The sequence below is a fragment of the Ranitomeya imitator genome, chromosome 5, assembly GCF_032444005.1.
Source record: "Ranitomeya imitator isolate aRanImi1 chromosome 5, aRanImi1.pri, whole genome shotgun sequence".
Classification (NCBI taxonomy): domain Eukaryota; kingdom Metazoa; phylum Chordata; class Amphibia; order Anura; family Dendrobatidae; genus Ranitomeya; species Ranitomeya imitator.
Genome location: NC_091286.1, coordinates 158874012 through 158888840, shown reverse-complemented (window position 1 = coordinate 158888840; position 14829 = coordinate 158874012). Strand labels below are relative to the sequence as shown.

The window sequence follows — 14829 nt, the reverse complement described above, 5'->3', positions numbered from 1 at the left end:
TGCAGTCCATACTTTAGCTCACATTTAGTACTTGTCAAGACCAGCCATTGAACTAGAACGGATAGATTTGTAGCTCGTTTCCGATGCCCTTCTCATTTTGTCCTAAGCATACTAATGCAAACTATTGTTGAGCAAAATATTGGTCACTTAAAATTTCAGACTTTCTTACCAAAGGAGGAACAAGAAAGTCCTTCACATTTCAGTATTTGTATAAAGCAGTTCTCTTTACTTTAAAATCATCATTATGTTTTAGCAACAGCATAAAATACAAACCAGGAATTGTTCATATTGCCCGCAACTAGGCAAAAAATATAGAATGACGTTGATATGCTACGTTTTTCAAATACTAACAATTTAATTCAAATTGACATCTTTCTGCAGGCAGATAGTATATATACTTTTATGCTGGTTGATTAGACCTAGGGTTCTAATTCTCAGTGACGTGAATGTATCATGTAAATCGATTGACTAAAGTTGCCTAATCTTTTTAATGTGCATCCAATGGGAAAGATAGGAAAAGGTCTAAAGTTCAGACCTAAAGAAGGAGATTGTAAACGAAGGGCCCGATTCATCATTTGTGATTTATTGAAGCCACCTTTTTTTTTCTTGCGGTATTCGCTGATGTTTTATGCGCCAAATTCTTCAAAATGGTAAATGCATTAATGAATTTGAAGCAAAATCCAAGAATACTCATTTTGTTTGTTTTTAACCAGTTATTTAAAACTTTAAGCACCAAGAGTCTCAAAATGTGCCAAATTGAAAAATCCTCCAGAAACTTAATTTCAGGGGGTGACTGAAAAAAGATGTGCAAAAAAAAAAAAGCGACATTTGGTAGATGTTACATTTCATGAATCTGTCTAAAATATCTGTATAAAGTTGCCAAGGAAGAATAAAAACAGACTCAGAAAAAGAAAAATAGCTTAAAAAGTATTGTAAATCATAAAAAAGGTGTAAATAGTAACCTCACTGAAAGGAGGAAATTAGTCCAATGATGAAAAAGAAATAATGAATCAGGGCATAGGTTTCAAAAGCTTTTCTGAACTTTACATGGCCGTTTGTTGCATTTCATTCAGCAGAGGTTCCCAACATTATTGCATCTTGTTAGCCATATTAAAATTAAAAAATAATGAAGACATATTAAACATAAATATGAACTTGTAAATCCTTGCAGATATTTTATTGTGTAAATTTGACATGGCTATTTTACCATTTTAATTATAACTATAAAGAGAATTTGTAGATTGTGAGCCCTCGTGGGCAGGGTCATCTCTCCTCCTGTACCAGTTGTGACTTGTATTGTTCAAGATTATTGTACTTGGTTTTATTATGTATACCCCTCCACACATGTAAAGCGCCATGGAATAAATGGTGCTATAATAATAAATAATAATAATAATAAGGCTATATCAGCAATATTACATCATATGCTTAAAGGTTAGTGACTACCCTAAATCAGTTGCTGTTTTTGCCATAAAAGTCTAAGGATAATGCCCCTAAAGAATCCCATATACTTTTTTTTCCCCAAAAATTAATGTTGTTTTACACCTGCTTCACTTCCTATTGCCTAGCATCAACCCTGTTGTCACAGCCATCACTTACTCTTCAGGATCTTCTACTCTAATCATAACATGTGCTGGGCTGCAAGCCAGCAGTGAGCACATCCCCTGTAAGTCTACCCCCAGCCTGAGCACAATTTTTGTCCAGGATACTGGTGCAGGCAAGTCACTATTCCAGTGTATAGAATAAACACACAACATCCCAGATCATCAGCCCTGACAAAGTTGTTTTCCCTACTCACCCTCACTACCTAAACACATTCCACTGTAATAGGATGGAAGCATTAATATATACATTATACGGTGTATACTGCATGTAACCACTTATAGAGTTTTGCTGCATGGTACATATATATTGATCACTAGCTAGTACTCATCAATATGACTCTTATATGACCTATCATCATATATAAAACATATACCCAAGAAAGGATGATATTAGGTCTGAATGTGGAATATAAAACATCAATACTTTATTATTAATAAATGACAACAGGTATAAAGAGATAATGCACAGAACGATATCTAAAACAGTGCTGTAGAAACAATGGCAGGAGGCATGTGACAGGAGGTCAACGTATAGATATATAATCCTAAACAGAACAATACTTGTTGAGTATATTATTACACTGATTAAAGGGCCCAAGAAGATGGAACAATAAAGTCATATATGCCCAATAGTCCCTAGGAGTATGGGGTTCACAAAGACACTGCATCACACCTACAATGAGGGCTGTGCACAGCAGCCAATAACCATTAATGAAAGCCGTTTCAATAATAATAATCACAGCAAAAATAATAGGGATCACCCTTTCTTAAGACACGCTTCTGTATGTTCTCAATTACCCCTGATGAAGGTTGTTTTCTGAAATGCGTATTGGGTTGGAGGCGTGTTCCAGGAGAGTCTTCCTACACTGCGGTGGGTAAACACTGATATCTGCTTCATTGTTTTATTATTTTTGCTGTGATTATTATTATTATTGAAACAGCTTTCATTAACGGTTATTGGCTGCGGCGCACAGCCCTCATTGTGGGTGTGATGCAGTGTCTTTGTGAACCCCATACTCAGGGACTATTGGGCATATATGACTTTATTGTTCCATCTTCTTGGTCCCTTTAATCAGTGTAATAATATACTCAACAAGTATTGTTCTGTTTAGGATTAAATATCTATATGTTGACCTCCTGTCACATGCCTCCTGCCATTGTTTCTACAGCACTGTTTTAGATATCGTTCTGTGCATTATCTCTTTATATCTGTTGTCATTTTTTAATAATAAAGTATTGATGTTTTAAATTCCACATTCAGACCTAATATCATCCTTTCTTGGGTATATGTTTGGTGTATACTGCATGGTATTATACATTACACAGGGTAGAGTTCTGGGTGTGTGTACATAGAGCACTCTGCAGTATACATGCAAATATAAGGGAGGGGCACAGAGAAAAATGAGCGAGCTGTGTCTGCTGCAACATCCACAGACTCCAAGAGCACTGGACAAAAGAGCTCAGCATCAAAAGTCATGATTGAGGTCACATCAGATTCCAGAGCCAGGAATTTTGGGAAAATGATAATTTGTCACAGGAAGACAGGAGATTGTCAGCCAGGTATCATGTGACCTGGAAAGTATCTCAGCTTATAGAAAATAAAATATTTAGAAAATAGCCCAACTGTGCCAACTGGTTCACATAAAAGAGACTTATCAGGCAGTGGTCAACCCCTAGGGAATATCTGGGGTTATATAAAGTTAGAAAAAAGAAAAAAGACACATAGTTGCTAACAGAAGCAAGTACCTGCCTTTTGTACCCAGCAACAATTTCTCTTCCTGCTGTCAGGAACTACTGGTGTTATGCTGATTGACAGCTGGCTTCTCCCAATTAGGCAGTGAGAGCCGGCTGTCAATCAGCACAACACCAGTAATCTGTTGACAAGGTGTAGCTGAATCTCTGGCAGGAGAGGTCAATGAACGGCGCCGGGTAGAATAGGCAGGTAGTTTTCTCTGTTAGTCCCGGATATCCTCTTTAGAGAACAGCACTCCAAATGGCAAAAGTTATGCTACAATTTATTTGCGACAGTTATCAAATATAAAAGGTGTACATAGCCCAAGGTGTGGTAAATGAGAAACAGCAATGTTTTGGGTGATGTATCCCCCACCGCACATCAGATAAAAGCCAAAGAACGTGGCTGTGTGTCAAGAATGCGTAGTCTGGGTTGGTGGGTATGGAGACATCAGTGGTGTGACTTCCTCAGAGAATCTTCTTCACCATTTATTCAAAGCCTAACACATGATGCTTTTTTTTGCTATGGTTTCTTTTCAACCACACCACGTGCACCTTTAACATATGATGACGATCACAAATACAGTAATTTGAAGCATGACTGTTGCTTTTTCAAGTGCTTTTCTTTAACAATATAATGCAATCCTGGTGACTGGATGAGCTACATGGGAAGCTCCCAGGGTTTTTGCACCATAAAATAAACGTACATGAACAGAGTAGCGCTGCATGAGCCTCAATCATAAAATCTGCAGTATTGTTAGTGTGGATACTATATTGTAACCAGTGCATATTGTCATCATAGGGCTCTGTTCTTACTAGTAGGCGATTACTGCTATACATAATTCTGCATTCCATTTTAAGAGCACAGTAAAAGTGGCTACAAGAGGATTCAAGAACACATTATTAATCTCAAGATAGTTGTACTTTTGGATGTTTATCTCTATGGTATACTTGTCAAGAAAAAAAAAATGACATTACCACCATGAGACTAGTGCTGAATCTTAAATCTGCTAGAACTTAGAAATAAGTACAAAATCTATGTCATTGAATGGATCTTACAAAAGTTTAATTGGTACCTTCATATATGGCTCGGGAGGAGCTTGTGGTGCTTGACAATACACTGACTTATATTAGAAAGTAATACGCTTACTGCTTATTAGGGTATATGTATAAAACGTAATGCCAACAATACTAATTATAGTAATTTAGTAATAAAAAAGTATCTTAGAGATAAATCAAAACCACTGTAGTGTACAGCCAAACAGGATTTGTCCTGAAAGAAGAGAATATTCTGGAAGAAATGCAGCGTAAACAGATATTGAAGGAACAATTTGAGAGTTTAGCATTCTGGGATCACAGTATCTGATAAAATTCTCTTTTTTAATTGCTGCAGATACAACAGTTTTCTTAATTATAAACTCTGAATAAACCCACCAACACGATCAATTTCCATCTACACTGTGCAGTCAGGAAGTTTCCAATCAGAGTACTAGCAAAGGGTGGAGGGGCAGGGACAGACAGAGCTCAAATATCAAGGACTACATTACTGTAGGTTAGCTGGTCTTCTCAGAGATATCTGCAGGAATGCGTAAGCAAGCAGCCAGTAAGTGACATCTCCGGAATCAGGGTCTCTGACTCTGCACCATGCTGCCCTGCAGTAGCAAAATCCTGGTGACAGATTTCTTTGAATACAACTCTGAAGCTGATACGAAGACATCCTCAAAACATTAAAGCGCCTTTTCTTTATTTTAATACAGTATAAATATAATGCAAAACAATTTTCACGGAAATTGTAAAACAGTTCAGTTTCCATTGTCTCCATTTCTTGTTCCACATAATGGATGGCCATAATATGTGAATTTACAAACCTAACAAGCACATCAGCAAAGCTGTACTTCCATTGTTTACTCCATGGCGACTTGTAATTTTCTACTATTCATATATGCACATACTTCTAAGGTAATGTGTAACTAGAGTGGCTAGAGGGGTGAGAATATTTCAAGGCTTCTGATTAGATTTTACACTTTTTTTCAGCAGTTTAGCTTATAAAAACTACCATTTCGCACTCAAAAATACAGTATAAGCAACATGGTAATGTGCTGCAAAAAGTCATTTATTTATATAACCATCACAGTCAATATATATAATTGTGAAGATTAAGATAAATACATGTGTATATATGCATGCACAAGTATATTTGTCTTAATCTTCATAATTTTATTTGTATAAATTGAATTTTTCTATATTTTAAATGAACAGTCTAAATCTTTTTATTTTGTTTTTAACAAAAAAATATATATATATTTCTCCCCTTTGAACAACATTAACCATTAAACCCTCCCCCAAAGTCCTATGATTAAGAAAAAAATTCATACTATAAATCCATATTTCCCTTCAGTGGAATTATACATTATTATTTTGTATTCAGCTCATTCTCCAGTTCCATAAGTTTGCGGGAGGCTTTTACTTTATTTGAAACATCTTGGCCCTGGGAAAAGAGACGTTGGCGTTCCTTAAAAGTCAAGCTTTCTGGGGCTCCCCCAGTATTGGTGAGATCACCTTCCTGGCTGTAAAAAAGAAAAAGGTATTTAGAACAGAAGAAGAAGAAGAGACAAGTGGAAATATGAGGACAAATACATTTACCTGTTTAACCTTTTGTCTCTTAAATCCTTGTACATTTCTGTGTTTCCAACTACCACATTTGTTGATCCAGAGTAAGAACTTGACCCTGGTAATAAAAATAATTTTAAGGAACATTTATTTTATGCACAAAATAGGTGTTATCATATTTATTGCTTCAGGCACTTTTATTTACACTAGAAACCATGGTGATGATGAGAACCAGAGTCTTTGAATTCTGCAAATATGTTTTATATACCACACGTTAGTTTGTCATTTTTATCTCTTGCAATAATAAGGGATATCTGCAAGCCCAAAAAAAGTGAGTGGCAAACTAGAGCTAAAACAAAAACATATCACGATATTTGTGTTTTTGTTTGCTGTTTTTAACAATGCAGAACATAAATGTGCTGCATTTTTGGGCTCTGTAGTTAAAAAAAATATATCTATATATATATCTATATATATATCTATATATATATAATTGTCTAAGGGTTACTTCCGTCTTTCTGTCTCGGAAATCCCGGGTCACTGATTGGTCTCGCCAGCTACCTGTCCTGGCTGCCGCGACCAATCACCGACGGGCAGAGTCAGGCCGAGAATTAGTCCCTCCCTACTTCAGTACAGTCGGTGCCCGCTCCATACTCCCCTGCCGTCAGACGGCTCCATACTCCCGTCCAATCACCGCTCACACAGGGTTAATGCCAGCGGTAAGACCGTGTTATGCCGCGGGTTACGCAGTCCATTACCGCCGCTAATAACCCTGTGTGACCAACTTTTTTACTATTGATGCTGCCTATGCAGCATCAATAGTAAAAAGATCTAATGTTAAAAATAATAATAATAATAAAAAAACGTTATTCTCACCCTCGGACGTCGCATTGTCCTCGGCAGTGCATCTGGTGTCAAGCATGCTATGCGAGGACCTGCCATGACGTCACGGTCATGTGACTGCGACGTCATCACAGGTCCTGTGCTCATACCAACCCTGGGACCGAAAGCTGTCGCGTGCACCGCACACAGGCACCAGGACTACAAGGGGCTCTTCGGAGGGTGAATATATGTTTATTTTTTATTTTAAGTCTTTTTTAACCTGTTACGTACGTGGCTGGGCAATATACTACGTGACTGGCCAATATACTACGTCACTGGGCAGTATACTACGTGGCTCTGTGCTGTATACTATGTGGCTGGGCAATATATTATGTGGCTGGGCAATATACTACGTGGCTGGGCAATATACTACGTGACTGGGCAATATACTACGTGGCTGAGCAATATACTACGTGGCTGGGCAATATACTACGTGGCTGGGCAATATACTATGTGGCTGAGCAATATACTACGTGACTGGGCAATATACTACGTATATATATATATATATATACAGTTAGGTCCATATATATTTGGACAGAGACAACATTTTTCTAATTTTGGTTATATACATTACCACAATGAATTTTAAACAAAACAATTCAGATGCAGTTGAAGTTCAGACTTTCAGCTTTCATTTGAGGGTAACCACATCAAAATTGGATGAAGGGTTTAGGAGTTTCAGCTCCTTTACATGTGCCACCCTGTTTTTAAAGGGACCAAAAGTAATTGGACAGATTCAATAATTTTAAATAAAATGTTCATTTTTAGTACTTGGTTGAAAACCCTTTGTTGGCAATGACTGCCTGAAGTCTTGAACTCATGGTCATCACCAGACGCTGTGTTTCCTCCTTTTTGATGCTCTGCCAGGCCTTCACTGCGGTGGTTTTCAGTTGCTGTTTGTTTGTGGGCCTTTCTGTCTGAAGTTTAGTCTTTAACAAGTGAAATGCATGCTCAATTTGGTTGAGATCAGGTGAATGACTTGGCCATTCAAGAATATTCCACTTTTTTGCTTTAATAAACTCCTGGGTTGCTTTGGCTTTATGTTTTGGGTCATTGTCTATCTGTAGTATGAAACGACAACCAATTAGTTTGGCTGCATTTGGCTGGATCTGAGCACACAGTATGTCTCTGAATACCTCAGAATTCATTTGGCTGTTTCTGTCCTGTGTCACTTCATCAATAAACACTAGTGACCCAGTGCCACTAGCAGCCATGCATGCCCAAGCCATCACACTGCCTCCGCTGTGTTTTACAGATAATGTGGTATGCTTTGGATCATGAGCTGTACCATGCCTTCGCAATACTTTTCTCTTTCCATCATTCTGTTAGAGGTTGATCTTGGCTTCATCTGTCCAAAGAATGTTCTTCCAGAACTGTGCTGGCTTTTTTAGATGTTTTTTTAGCAAAGTCCAGTCTAGCCTTTTTATTCTTGATGCTTATGAGTGGCTTGCACCGTGCAGTGAACCCTCTTTATTTCCTTTCATGCAGTCTTCTCTTTATGGTAGATTTGGATATTGATACACCTACCTCCTGGAGAGTGTTGTTCACTTTGGTTGGCTGTTGTGAAGGGGTTTCTCTTCACCATGGAGATTATTCTGCAATCATCCACCTCTGCTATGTTCCGTGGGCGCCTGTTATGAAAGGCAATTCAGTACTACAATGGACATAGCGGTCAGAGCACATACAGTGATCTGACAATAACCCAAAATCATAGAACGAGCTCTGAGACGTGGGAACTCTGCAGACCGCAATCCTTAATCCTCTCCAAACAACACTAGAGGCAGCCGTGGATTGCGCCTAACTCTGCCTATGCAACTCGGCACAGCCTGAGAAACTAACTAGCCTGAAGATAGAAAATAAGCCTACCTTGCCTCAGAGAAATACCCCAAAGGAAAAGGCAGCCCCCCACATATAATGACTGTGAGTTAAGATGAAAAGACAAACGTAGAGATGAAATAGATTCAGCAAAGTGAGGCCCGACTTTCTTAACAGATCGAGGATAGAAAAGGTAACTTTGCGGTCTAAACAAAACCCTAAAGAAAACCACGCAAAGGGGGCAAAAAGACCCTCCGTACCGAACTAACGGCACGGAGGTACACCCTTTGCGTCCCAGAGCTTCCAGCAACAAATTAGACAAGCTGGACAGAAAAAATAGCAAACAAATAGCAAAGAAGAACTTAGCTATGCAGAGCAGCAGGCCACAGGAATGATCCAGAGAAAAGCAAGTCCAACACTGGAACATTGACAGGAAGCCAGGATCAAAGCATTAGGTGGAGTTAAGTAGAGAAGCACCTAACGACCTCACCAGATCACCTGAGGGAGGAAACTCAGAAGCTGCAGTACCACTTCCCTCCACCAACAGAAGCTCACAGAGAGAATCAGCCGAAGTACCACTTGTGACCACAGGAGGGAGCTCTGCCACAGAATTCACAACAGGCGCCCAGGTCTTTTTGCGTTGATGAGTTCACCAGTGCTTTCTTTCTTTCTCAGGATGTACCAAAACTGTAGATTTTGCCACTCCTAATATTGTAGCAATTTCTCAAATGGTTTTTTTTTGTTTTCGCAGGTTAAGGATGGCTTGTTTCACCAGCATGGAGAGCTCCTTTGACTGCATGTTTACTTCACAGCAAAACCTTCCAAATGCAAGCACCATACCTCAAATCAACTCCAGGCCTTTTATCTGCTTAATTGAGGATAACACAATGAAGGAATTGCCCACACCTGTCCATGAAATAGCCTTGGAGTCAATTGTCCAATTACTTTTGGTCCCTTTAAAAACAGGGTGGCACATGTTAAGGAGCTGAAACTCCTAAACCCTTCATCCAATTTTAATGTGGATACCCTCAAATGAAAGCTGAAAGTCTGAACTTCAACTGCATCTGAATTGTTTTGTTTAAAATTCATTGTGGTAATGTCTATACCCAAAATTAGAAAAATGTTGTCTCTGTCCAAATATATATGGACCTAACTGTATATATATATATATATATATATATATATACATACATACATACACACACCGTATATACTCGAGTATAAGCCGACCTGAGTATAAGCCAACCCCCCTAATTTTGCCAAAAAAAACTGGGAAAACTTAATGACTCAAGTATAAACCTAGGGTGGAAAATGAAGCAGCTACTGGTAAATGTCAAAAGTAAAAATAGATACTAATAAAAGTAAAATTAATTGAGACATCAGTAGGTCAAGTGTTTTCGAATATCAATATTGAATCAGGAGCCCCATATAATGCTCCATACTGTTCATGATGGGCCCCATAAGATGCTCCATATTAAAATATGCCCCATATAATCCTGCATAAAGGTTAATAATGGGGCCATAAGATGCTCCATAGACACACTTGCCCAATATAATGCTGCACAAATGTTGATTATGGCCCCATAAGATGCTCCATAAAGATATTTGCCCCATATAGTGCTGCACAAACCTTGAATATGGCCCCATAAGATGCTCCATACAAACACTTGCCCCATATAATGCTCCACAAACGTTAATTATGGCCCCATAAGATGCTCCATAATGATATTTGCTCCATATAGTGCTGCACAAACAGTAAGGCCCCATAAGATGCTCCATAAAGATATTTGTGCCATATAGTGCTACACAAACGTTGATTATCACCCCATAAGATGCTCCATACAGACACTTGCCCCATATAATGCTTCACAAACGTTAATTGTGGCCCCATAAGATGCTCCATAAAAACATTTGCGCCATATAGTGCTGCACAAACGTTGATTATGCCCCATAAGATGCTCCATACAGACACTAGCCCCATTTGTTGTTGCTGCGATAAAAGAAAAAAAAAAATCACATACCTCTCCGTCGCTCAGACCCCGGCACTTTGAATATTCACCTGACTTCGTTCCGGCGCAGCTCCATCTTCAGCGTCTTCTGCACTAACGTTCAGGCTGAGGGTGCGCACTAACCACGTCAACGTGCCCTCTGACCTGAGCATCACTGCAGAAGAGGGGGACTTTCAGACCCAAAAAAATGGGCTGAAAATCTTGGCTTATACTCGAGTACATAGGGTATGTATGATCTTTCATTACAAAACCATGACAGATGTGAAGAAAGCCTAATTCACACCTAAAAAATACAGCTGTTAAAACAAAAGTATAATCGAGTTTTCAAAAAAGTCATTTAAATATAGGTTACAATAATTTAGAAATCTTCCGCTCCGATTGCTCAGTAGACCTAATCTACATTTTTCACAACATGAGTTCACATCAGTCAAACTGTGGTCTGAGAAGTGACATCACTAAAGTTGACACTTCATGGCATGATATACTGTTACCGTCCACACAGCAAAACATTGGTACAGCTCTGTGAACAAAGACTACAGGACCCCAGGGACAGGAGTAGGGGAGGACAAAGGAAGCATTTTATTTCATGACTAATATTCAGATTTGACTTGACTTCTGGAAAAGCACTAACATAGGTTGCAAACTAATCAGTATTTTAACCACTTACTGCCACAGCCAATTTTAACCTTTTTCAAATCCGACATGTCACTTTGCATAGTAGAATTTTGGAATATTTCTTGCAAACGTGAATAATTTAAAGTAACATTTTGTTAAAGGGGTGTAGGGGTTCACTTTCTTTGATAGTCTCTTGGAACATGAAGCCACAGAGTTTTTATGTCAAACAGAATAATGTTTATTTCCACTGGTTGTACAGTACCAAAAACAAAACCATAAACATAAAATCCGAGGCTCTAGCTAAACAATATAGACCCTGGCTACTCATATAGGGTGAGCTAGTCCCAGTTTGGTTAAACAAAACAGCTATTGCCCATCAAAATCAGTGATACTTGCAGTATTGGTGCACACGGCCTTTTCAGTCTCTTAAGAGAGATTCCGGCTTATCTCTCCCCAACACTCCACTCTGATCACCTTCCACCCAACTGTCTGCCTCAAGTAAACACTTGGCCTGGTTCTAGTCATAGAGCCTTTAATCAGGACCTTTAGTACTAGGTTTTAACACCTGTCTTAACAGTCTTTCCTACAGGGGTTATCCATGACTAATTTATTTTTTACTATAGGTCTAAGAACTAACAGGCAGGTGCATGTTAACAACCTGCCTGTTCTGCCAGTCACTGATCTCTGCCAGGACAAAGCAGTCACAGACAGCTGCTAGCGGTGATTCTACGGCTTCAGCTGACATCACATTGACAAGGCAGCTGCTTCTCTTCTTCTCTGATCTGTTGATGAGAAGTGACTGCTGGTATCATGCTGATAAACACCAGCTACCAGCTGTCAATCAAGATGATATCTTCAACGAAAAGCTGCTCTGTTGAGGTGAAGCAGCAGAATCGCCGGCAGGAGTGGTCTGTGACCACTCAGATGGCGCCAGGTAGGTAGTTAGAAACTACCTTTCAATTAGCAGACCCATAGTGAAAAAAATACATTTGTCCCAGAAAACCTGTTATTTACCTCCGTTAGCTATAGTTATGTGCACAGTGCCTGTATTACATCTTTCTACATCAGCCAGTTATGCCCATCAGTATAGTTTTTCAAATATACTTTTAACCCCTTAGTGACAGAGCCAATTTGGTACTTAATGACCGAGCCAATTTTTACAATTCTGACCACTGTCACTTTATAAGGTTATAACTCTGGAACGCTTTAACGGATCCCGCTGATTCTGAGACTGTTTTTTCATGACATATTGTACTTCATGTTAGTGGTAACATTTCTTGGATATTACTTGCGATTATTTATGAAAAAAACGGAAATATGGCGAAAATTTTTAAAATTTAGCAATTTTCAAACTTTGTATTTTTATGCCCTTAAATCAGAGAGATATGTCACGAAAAATAGTTAATAAATAACATTTCCCACATGTCTACTTTACATCAGCACAATTTTGGAAACAAAATTTTTTTTTGTTAGGGAGTTATAAGGGTTAAAAGTTGACCAGCAATTTCTCATTTTTACAACACCATTTTTTTTTTAGGGACCACATCACATTTGAAGTCATTTTGAGGGGTCTATATGATAGAAAATAACAAAGTGTGACAACATTCTAAAAACTACACCCCTCAAGGTTCTCCAAACCACATGCAAGAAGTTTATTAATCCTTTACGTGCTTCACAGGAACTGAAACAATGTGGAAGGAAAAAATGAACATTTAACTTTTTTTTGCAAACATCTTAGTTCAGAACCTTTTTTTTATTTTCACATGTGTAAAAACAGAAATGCAACCATAAATTTTGTTATGCAATTTCTCCTGAATACGCCAATACCCCATATGTGGGGGTAAACCACTGTTTGGGCGCACTGCAGAGCTTGGAAGTGAAGGAGCGCCGTTTGACTTTTTCAATGCAGAATTGGCTGGAATTGAGATCGGACGCCATGTCACGTTTAGAGAGCCCCTGATGTACCTAAACAGTGGAAACTCCCCACAAGTGACACCATTTTGGAAACTAGACCCCTTAAGGAACTTATGTAGATGTGTGCTGAGCACTTTGAACCCCCAAGTGCTTCACGGAAGTTTATAACGTAGAGCCGTGAAAATAAAAAATCGCTTTTGTTTACACAAAAATGATCTTTTTGCCCCCAAATTTTTATTTTCACAAGGGTAACAGGAGAAATTAGACCACAAAAGTTGTTGTGCGATTTCTTCTGAGTACGTTGATACCCAATATGTGGGGGTAAACCACTGTTTGGGCGCACCGCAGAGCTTGGAAGAGAAGGAGTGCAGTTTTACTTTTTCAATGTAGAATTGTCTGGAATTGAGATCGGACGCCATGTCGCGTTTGGAGAGCCCCTGATGTGCCTAAACCGTAGAAATCCCCCACAAGTGACCCCATTTTGGAAACTAGACCCCCCATGGAACTTATCTAGATGTGTGGTGAGAACTTTGAATGCCCAAGTGCTTCACAGAAGTTTAGAATGCAGAGTCGTGAAAATAAAAAAGATTTTTTTTTCCACAAAAAAGATTTTTTAGCCCCCAAGTTTTTATTTTCACAAGGGTAACAAGAGAAATTGGACCCCAAAAGTTGTTGTCCAATTTGTCCCGAGTATGCTGGTACCCCATATGTGGGGGTAAACCACTGTTTGGGCGCACGGCAGAGCTTGGAAGGAAGGAGCGCCATTTTGGAATGCAGACTTTGATAGAATGGTCTGCTAGCGTTATGTTGCGTTTGCAGGGCCCCTGATGTACCTAACCAGTAGAAACCCTCCACAAGTGACCCCATTTTGGAAACTAGACCCCCCAAGGAACTTATCTAGATCTGTGGTGAGAACTTTGAATGCCCAAGTGCTTCACAGAAGTTTAGAATGCAGAGTCGTGAAAATAAATATTTTTTTTTCCACAAAAAAAGATATTGTAGCCCCCAAGTTTTTATTTTCACAAGGGTAACAGGAGAAATTGGACTGCAATAATTGTTGTCCTATTTATCCCGAGTACGCTGATGCGCCATATGTGGGGGTAAACCACTGTTTGGGCGCACGGCAGAGCTCGGAAGGGAAGGAGCGCCGTTTTTGAATGCAGACTTTGATAGAATGGTCTGTGGGCGTTATGTTGCGATTGCAGAGCCCCTGATGTACCTAAACAGTAGTAACCCCCCCACAAGTGACCCCGTTTTGGGAACTAGACCCCCCAAGGAACTTATATAGATGTGTGGTGAGAACTTTGAATGCCCAAGTGCTTCACAGAAGTTTAGAATGCAGTCATAAAAATAAAAAATATTTTTTTTTCCACAAAAAAGATTTTGTAGCCCCCAAGTGTTTATTTTCACAAGGGTAACAGGAGAAATTGGACCCCAGAAGTTGTCCAATTTATCCCGAGTACGCTGATGCCCCATATGTGGGGGTAACCCACTGTTTGGGCGCACGGCAGAGCTCAGAAGGGTGGGAGCACCATTTGACTTTTTGAGCGCAAAATTGGCTGTTGTGTTTGGAGACCCCCTGATGTACCTAAACAGTGGAAACCCCCCAATTCTAGCTCCAACCCTAACCCCAACACACCCCTAAC

General features: G+C 39.2%; 1 protein-coding gene across 19 annotated transcripts in view; it reads right to left on the bottom strand.

The window, feature by feature from the left end:
- Window positions 1–5062: 5062 nt before the first annotated feature.
- The window catches only part of AFDN (afadin, adherens junction formation factor), a 447314-nt gene continuing 437547 nt past the window's right edge, over window positions 5063–14829 (bottom strand). For 17 of the 19 annotated variants that reach the window (XM_069769255.1, XM_069769252.1, XM_069769245.1 and 14 more), the window contains 2 exons: window positions 5979–6063; window positions 5063–5902 (listed from right to left, as the gene is read on the bottom strand). In XM_069769255.1, coding sequence (XP_069625356.1) covers window positions 5749–5902; window positions 5979–6063 — 239 coding nt within the window. In that variant the 3' untranslated portion in view covers window positions 5063–5748. The remainder of the gene's footprint in view (window positions 5903–5978; window positions 6064–14829) is intronic. The other 2 variants (XM_069769256.1, XM_069769264.1) reach the window with 1 other exon arrangement.